Below are 7,877 nucleotides of genomic sequence, written 5' to 3'. Positions count from 1 at the left end.
GATGATATATTTGTCAAAATCCCTGACAGAGAAGGTACAAGAAGTGCTTCTCTCCACCCATGGTACTGCTTGGCTGAGCAGTCCTGGTCTTCCTACATAGACCTGCCAGCAGAAGGTTGGGTCCTGGGCCAGCGCTATTTCCCAAGATCAGGGTATGTATCTGTGTTTCAAAGTGACTTGTTTCAAGAGCACTATAGACCAGAATCTGCCTGGGACTCAGGAAGGTGGACATTCATCTTTCTCACCTTGATGATGCCATTGTCCTTTATTTTTCTGTTTTTCTGTTATGAAATTATTTTTAAAGCCTGCAAGCACTGTTCCTCGTGGTGTCTCAGGAGGTGCAGATAAAGGAAAGAGAGCAGGTGCTCGGCATGAGTCAGAGCCATGTCAAACATTCTGTGGTCCATAGCTGGCTGCCTTTTCCCACTGATAGTTACTCCCAGTATTGCTGCCTGGAGGGCAGGGGCATGCTTGGCTGGATGTCTCCCAGTTGGACTTTTTCCTGCGGTCTCCACTACACTAAGAGTGCTCAGGACCCAGGATTGAGCAAGGGGACACTGGTAAAGATGTTCTTCTACCCAGGAGCTAGTACTGGTCTAAGAGACACTGAGAACTCACAGCATTTGAGAAAACAGCAGTGTCTTTGTTGCTTTGCTGTGACTGCTGTCCTTTTAACTTCTGTCTATGTCTTTCTGCTTTTCCTCCATAGCCCAAGGAAGCTGGATCCTGGAGATCTTGGCTCAGTGATGTGGCTGTTTGGAGGCAGCCTTCTGCTTCTCCTGCAATAGCAATGCTAGTGCACCCACACAGCTGGAGTGAGGTAGGTGCTCTCCATAAATATCACTGTCCCCAGACTTTTATCTCAGATATCTGACTGCTTGTCTGGCTGCATCTGCAAGCAAATAACTGCAGTTCTGGCAACAGAGACTCTCCCCTGCCCTCTCCTGTCTCTAATTATTTAGCAGCTAAGGTGCTCTTTAGCTGATGCCCGTGGCCAACTCCTCCTCTCTCTCCATCTCTGCTTTTCCCTCCAGGAGCTCTCGATCAGCATAGGAATGAATCCTGAGCTCCTTGGCTCAGCTTAGTGGTGCTGGTGGCTATGGAGTGACCGGTGCAGGTGGTGCTCTGGGTGCACAGCAGGAGTCTGGAGCTGGCTGCCCAGGCCCGGATGCTCCCTGTCCTCGTGCTCTTTGCAGCTTGAGCGTCTCACCTCTGCCATGAATGATGCATCGACGATGGATTATGAACTGCTGTCCCCGTCCTTGGTTGAGCACCCAGCCAGCACTGCGGGCATGGATGCCGAGCAGAAAACCGTCTTTGCCTTTGTCATCTTCCTCCTCGTCTTCTTGGTGATGCTGATGGTGCGCTGCTTTCGCATTCTGCTGGACCCCTACAGCCGCATGCCTGCCTCCTCCTGGACTGACCACAAGGAGGGGTTGGAGAGGGGCCAGTTTGACTACGCCTTGGTGTAGAGGGCAGGGATGGGGCGAGCCTGGGTGCTCCGAGTGCCTCCCGCCCCAGCTGGCCCCGGCCCCGGCCCCCCCTTCCTCTGTGGTGTTGCCCCGGGCCAGCAGGGATGCCGTGGGCAGGGAGGCGAGGTCGGGTTCTTGTCTGGGGTGGGTTTTCTAGGGGTTTCTCTCTTTTCTAAGCACTTTTCAGTTCTCTTCGCAGCCTGCAGCACTCTTGGCAAAATACATCAGAGAGGGGACGTGACTCCCCACGGGTGTCGCTGCCCACCGTGCCCCGGAGCAATGCTGCGTGCCGCAGTGAGGGGCGGGAGGCAACGGGGCAGGGCACGGCAGGACCTGCCCTCGGCCACGACCCCCACGGCTCCTGGTCTGGGCAGCTCTGCCCTGCACCAGGCTGGGTGTTGGACCCCTACCTGCTCCTGCCTCCCGCATCACCTCTGTCTGTGTCCTCTGGGGAGTGCTGACCGTGGCCCAGTGTGTGTGTGTGTGTGTGTTTCCCTGTAGCTGAGCTTTGTCTGTGAGGGGGTTTATAGGCACCTGACCCAAGTGTTGGCTTTGTTCCTCTCTGTGTGGCAGCCTCAAAGTGCACCCCACAAGTAAAGGGGAGATGGAGACCCCACGTGCAACACCCTTCTGCCCTGCAGCCCACTCTCTGCTTTACACCATCATGACTGCTCCCTGCCGAACTGGTGGAAATGGTCTGAGCAAGGTGCAGTGATGCAGTCACTTGTAGGCCTGCCTGGGAGCCCTGTGGGGAGCCCTGCAGGGATCTGAAGTCCCCATGCAGCATTTGGGAGATGACTCTCATCCAGCCCAGGCCTGGCAGTACCCAGCAGTGCCTCACTCTGCACGTGGCTGCTCCAGCAGGACCTGGGCAGCCTGGGCGTGCTCCTACATCTGCCTAGCAGAAGGGCTGTGTAAATGAGGGGAACTATGGCTGTCCCCATAGTGGGGGAACCTGACTGTGGGAACTGTGACTCTTTAGGGGTGCTGCAGCTGGCCACAGGGCCAGCCTGCAAAAGCTGTGGTGGGGTATGGCTGTGGGCTGGCAAGTTGTGTGCTAAGGGATCTGAGCCCATGGGGGAGAACTTCCTCCTGCTCCATGGAAATAAAGCTGCACTGTGCTAACCCCGTACAGCTTTTCCTCTGCTCTGTGATGCGTCTCATTGGACACTATATAACACTGCTCTGATTCAAAAGACCTCAGGAGACTTCTCTTGGGGTTGGCCAGACTAGTGCAGAGTCACTGGGATATGGTTAGCCAAGAAACAGGACTCTGGTACCCAGATCCAGTGATCCTGCTTCTGCACCTTTCTTGGCACCACTGGACACGTGGTCAAGAACCTGCATCACAGAACACAGTGCACAAAGCATTCACTGTACAGTCCAGACAGTCCCTGTGTTGTGTGACCTCTGCTCATCACAATCACTATTCAGCAAAACTGCCACAATGCAGCAGAAGTGGGGCTGCTGCACAAAGGAGCATGAGCTGGAAAACAAGAGTGACCACAGCACATTTGAGGCAGTGCCCTTCCTGCCCCCTGCCTATATCAGGTGAGTTAAAGATAGGGCTTGTCTCCCTACCTGCAGGCTATGTTAGTCATGCTAATTAACTACACGTTTTTATTTTTTCAAGATGCTCCTATCTTCAAATACAAGTCTAGTCACTGTGTTGTGATTAAGAGCTCCTCTACTTAATTAATTAAGCAGTTTCAAGGATGCTCATTCTGACCTAGATAAAAGTACATGTTTACTGTATCTAAAGATGTATATGCAAAGACTTGTGCAGACTTTAGTTCATACTTGACTGACAGCATTCTGATTCCATGATTACACTGACATAACCACATTTCTGTCCTTTGGCAGTTAAAGTTGGATAAAGTGGAGCCTCTGATGTATGAGATAAGCATTCCATTTTTTTATCAATATAAAAATGACAGAGCCTGAAATGTCATCAAAGCAAAGGCAGCACAATGAGAGAGCTGTGATCCAAGAGGAAGGCTGCTGGAAGGGGTGATCGTAGGGTAACGTAGTGCTGAGCAATCTAAGGGGAAACTTGTGGATACTGTTTAAACATCTAAAAGGCTGAGGTACACACGTGTGGCCATGGAATCTCCTCAGTGCCCTCTCTGTGAGGCACTGCCAACACCTGCCCCAGGTTGGAGGAAGGCACAGAAACACTTAACCCAAAATAATTTTATTGTTGCTGTTGCTTCCGATACAAAAAAAAAAGGAATCCCACAAAGAGCCATTTCTCTCTGAGGGACAAGGGCACAGGGTTCAGTTTCAATGCTTCCCAAAAATATCCAGCAAGAAATGGCAATACAAAAAAACACCAAACCAGAGAGGAATTAAGGAAACCTTGAGCTTCTTCATGTGATCGCTTTGGCTCAACACACACACACAAACCCATCTCTGCTCATTTATTAATAGTTTGTTGTGTTGGTTTTTTTTTTGGTTGTTTTTTTGTTTTTTGTTTTTTTTTAAAGCACCTGTTGGGAAAACCAAACCAAACCAAACCAATAATAATAATAATAATAATAAAAACAAACATCAGGCCACCCATCCTGTCACAAGCTCTGGAACTCTTGCAAAACCAGAGTCTGGAGCTGCATTATACGAAAAGAGTTTTCAAGTTTGACGTTAGCCCAAATACAGTATATGTACAGCTCCCCACTCTGTGCAGGGGAAGTGTACCAGGAGAAAACAACCACCCCACCCCCAAATACAAAACAAAAGTTACAGAATGTGCACTCCTCACACCACCCAGCCATCAGGCTGCGGTGGTTACACATAAATACAGAAAGGTGGATGGATACAGTGCACTAACACTGACAGTTCCATACCAGCACCAGCTTCTGAAAGCACCTTTGGTTTGTTGTCAGGTAGTTCTGTGTGTCACCAGAGTGAGTTAGCACCTGTCTTGCCTTTGACAATGCACAATGTTGATACAGAAGTGAGAACAGATTCCTACAGAATGAGGCCATGGCACTGAGGAGCGCTGTGTGAAGGACCACCCCAAGATAGGGGAGAAACCCACCCAGACAGAGCAGCCCACAAGGCCAAGGGAGGCAGCGGAGAGAGCTCCTTTCACTTCACTTGTACCTTCCAGGTTCTTTGGAGTGCATTTCATCTGTCTGCACTAACTGGGATGTCTTTCAGCTGTCACCAAGGTGCAGGCAGTAATGAGGGCAGTGCCTTTCAGCTTCCATTTCCACTACTGACTGTGGGCAATCAGCACCCCAGTTCACACAGATGGGCAGCACAGGGTCAGGGACCAACCACGAGGGCTGGGCTGTCCCTGCCCCACGCTGCAGAGCCCACCCTCCCCCCCCCACCTGCTCCTGCTGGCAGGAGTTTTTATAAGATTTTAAACCACTCACCAGTTGTGGCCAGCAAGTCTGCCCCTATGGTGTGCCATACATGCACACCAAGTTTTCCATCTCCACTGGCAACGGAAGGATAGATGCTCTGAACCAGGCTGCTAATGTTCCCTTCCAGTTTAGTTTGTTCATTTGCATTAACCAGTGCAATTATTTGCTTTTCCCCAGAGCTCCTATTCACTTCTGTAAGGACACATTCACCCCTGGCTTGCTGGAGCTCCATAGAACCCCTTCCAGCACCAATCTTTGGAGGGAATGCACTGTTGAGCACACTGCAGTGCAAAAACCCTACGTTCCCTGCAAGAGATCTGGTCCTTTGGGCTGGATGCTTCACAACACGAGGTCTGCAGCCTGAGCTGCCCCTTCACTCACTAGTGAGCAACCCAAATGGACCAGAAGACATGGAGAGGACAGAGAGACATAGGAGCCAGCGTAGGTAGGGCTCTTGTGCAGCACCAATATGACAATGTAGAATCTAGAATCAAAGGAGGAAAAAAACTGTTAGGAAAGGCACTTACCAAAGCCGCCCCCAGATCCTCTCCCATTTACTGAGAGGTGGGGTGGTGTATGGGCTGTGAGCGTGAAGGACCGGAACCTTCCCATGGTGCTGCCTCTGCCAGCTCAGATCAACAGCACCTTGTTTAAAGGAGACAGAAGGAGCTGAGCGCAGGGATGATGCCCCTGCTAACACAGCAGAAACTTTGGCAAAGCTTGCATGAGCTCATTTGTAGTGTGGCTTGGTTTTGAGCCAAGCACCCCATGGAATGGAATACCCCTGCATGGCCCAGGTGAGTGCTGAGCCCACGGGGACATTTCCCATCAGTTGTGCAGTGCAGTGGGGGAGGTGGTGGCAGTGAGTGCAGCAAGAGAAGAGGCAGTTGTTTCCAGGTGGGGATGGCAAGGCTAAGGACTGTACTGTCGATTGGGTGGGTGGGTCTCACAGCTGTTAGTAGAGCTGGAGCTGGAGCTTCATCCTCAGTGCTTGGCCCAGCTCCCCTGCTAAGTAGTTGAGGTCATTCTTGGCCTCTAGTTTCTGCAGTTCCCTCTTGCGGTACAGGGGCACGCTCATGATTTCCAGCAGGTAGGTGCCAGGCACTATTTTCTTGCGGCCAAGGTGCAGGAAGCTGAGCCCTTCTTTTTGGTGGATGCGGAAGTAGCCATCCTCATTCCCATGGGAGATGAGGTACCGCACCCGGTTCTCCAGGGGTTCCACAGCTGGCAGAAGCTCCAGGATGTGCTCGTTGTGTGCCAGGTCAGAGAGGTTCAGCGTCATGGACAGAGGAGCCTCCACATCCATGCTGGCCAAATTCACAGTGTGATCCTAGGGAAGGAGCCAGGCATGTTACTTACAGATGCCAAGAAAAGGTGATGGCGTGATATGAGAAGACTTGATTTAGGAGGTTCTGCCTCATGTGCCATCCTAAGGCAGCTCTATGTTGCAGGGGTTCCACACCAGGCAGCCACCCCTAAGTGATTCAACTCTTATCTTGCACCACCCCATCTGGGATGTCATGAATTTCTTACCTCATGCCTCTCAGTGCCATTGACACTGCGTCGTTGTCGGCCCCTCTTGGGGTACCCATTTATCTTGCACTCATAGCAGGTTTCAGGGGAGAGCAGATTGTCTTCATCCTCTTCTTGAGGGGCAGGAAGGTAGGACCCTTTCCCAAAGCCCAAGCCAGAAATACAGTGTCTGGTGGCAGAAAAGCAGAGAGTTCCATCTCAGATTGCCCTCATGTATTCCCCATGAGGCACCCAGACACAAAAGGAAGATCACACCTTGCATGGCTTGTGCAGAATGCCTTATGGTCAGGATATGCCTGGGGGAGGTATCAGGCCACATCTTGTTAAATAAGGCAGTAGGTTCAATCTGTGCTGCATCTGCTACACTGCTAGCAACTGTTCTAACTACTGAGCTGGAAGAAGATACGGGATATGGAAGAGGACATGGGCATTAGCAAGTGGATTCTGTGAAGGGACATAAACGGTCTGGCAATGGAAAAGCCAAGGGCTCGTGCGAATGGGAGCTCACTGGCTCCCACGGCTCCCTCAGACTGTTCTGGTGACCCTGGTAGGAAGCAGAAGTGTGATGATAAGAGGATGCCTGTGGGCAGCATGTACAGATCAACCTGCAACATCTGGTAATGTACAGGTGTGGTGTGGACACCACAAAGTATACATCATGCAGCTCATGCCCACCTTGGTTGTTGTTCTCAGGGGCCTGAGCTACAAACTGTGGTGGAGCTGTGGCACCATCACCTGGTACATGGTTACCTACATACTCTGTGCATAGCAGCAGGCACTTCTAAGAAGTGTCTTGGAGCACGGGAGAGGAGTGTGAGGTTGCTTTCTGGCAGTAGAGAGCACTCAAGCACTTCACAAAGTCAAGGTGAAGCACAGGCTGTGTTGGGAACAGCACCTGATACACAGCTGCACTTCAGCATCCACAGTGCTGAGAGATGATCACTTACAGAGGAGATAAGGATGTGGCAGCAAATAGAACTGCATAGGGTCCTTGCCAGGAAGAACTTACAGGCTCTGGGTTCACCTGAGTCTAAAAGCATCCATGACTACAGATAGACATGGCTCCAAAAACAGGCCAAAAATGAGCTGGGGTGAGAACCAGCTTCCAGTCATGCTGATCAAGCTGGACCATGGTGGGCAAGTCTCCGTCTCTGAATGTCACATTTCAAATGTGCTTTATCCAGGTACACCTCAAATTTAAGAAATGCATACAGCAGAGAGTTGGATCTTACCCTTGTCCTGCTCGGAAGTAGCCTCCAGGACAGCCACAGAGGTAACCTCCATCTGTGTTGGAGCAGCCATAACTACAGGGGCTGCCGCCAGCTGAGCATTCATCCACATCCTGGCACCCCCCAAAGGCTTGGTCAAAGTCAAAACCAGACGGACAGACACACTTGAAACTTCCCAGAGTGTTGTAGCAGGAGGCAGAGCCACAGGCAGTTGGGCTGGAGCACTCATTTTCATCTGCGCCAAAAACAGCAAACTGATCAGAAACTTAGTG

At 51.2% G+C, this 7,877-nt stretch overlaps 2 protein-coding genes across 2 annotated transcripts in view; one reads left to right on the top strand and one right to left on the bottom strand.

Annotated features, from left to right (window-relative positions):
* Positions 1-1,065: 1,065 nt before the first annotated feature.
* On the top strand, positions 1,066-1,617 carry CTXN1 (cortexin 1). The gene has a single exon (XM_085517464.1). The coding sequence runs from the start codon at positions 1,218-1,220 to the stop codon at positions 1,470-1,472; it is 255 nt and encodes an 84-aa protein (XP_085373590.1). The 5' UTR covers positions 1,066-1,217; the 3' UTR covers positions 1,473-1,617.
* A 2,033-nt stretch (positions 1,618-3,650) lies between these two features.
* Positions 3,651-7,877, bottom strand: part of LOC107325586 (fibrillin-2) — a 61,735-nt gene continuing 57,508 nt past the window's right edge. Inside the window, exons 63-65 of the mRNA XM_015886618.3 lie at positions 7,609-7,840; positions 6,377-6,545; positions 3,651-6,173 (exon numbers count right to left, since the gene is read on the bottom strand). Of these exons, the coding sequence (XP_015742104.3) occupies positions 5,799-6,173; positions 6,377-6,545; positions 7,609-7,840 (776 nt within the window). The 3' untranslated portion in view covers positions 3,651-5,798. The remainder of the gene's footprint in view (positions 6,174-6,376; positions 6,546-7,608; positions 7,841-7,877) is intronic.

The sequence above is a fragment of the Coturnix japonica genome, chromosome 16 (assembly GCF_054131305.1).
Source record: "Coturnix japonica strain WE chromosome 16, WE-NBRP24, whole genome shotgun sequence".
NCBI classification, from domain to species: Eukaryota; Metazoa; Chordata; class Aves; order Galliformes; family Phasianidae; genus Coturnix; species Coturnix japonica.
Note: the sequence above shows the minus strand (reverse complement) of the source record. Positions and strands in the feature narration are given on the sequence as shown.

Coding starts and splice junctions, on each gene's coding strand:
- CTXN1 (XM_085517464.1), top strand. CDS start 1,218: ATGAATGATGCATCGACGATGGATTATGAACTGCTGTCCCCGTCCTTG.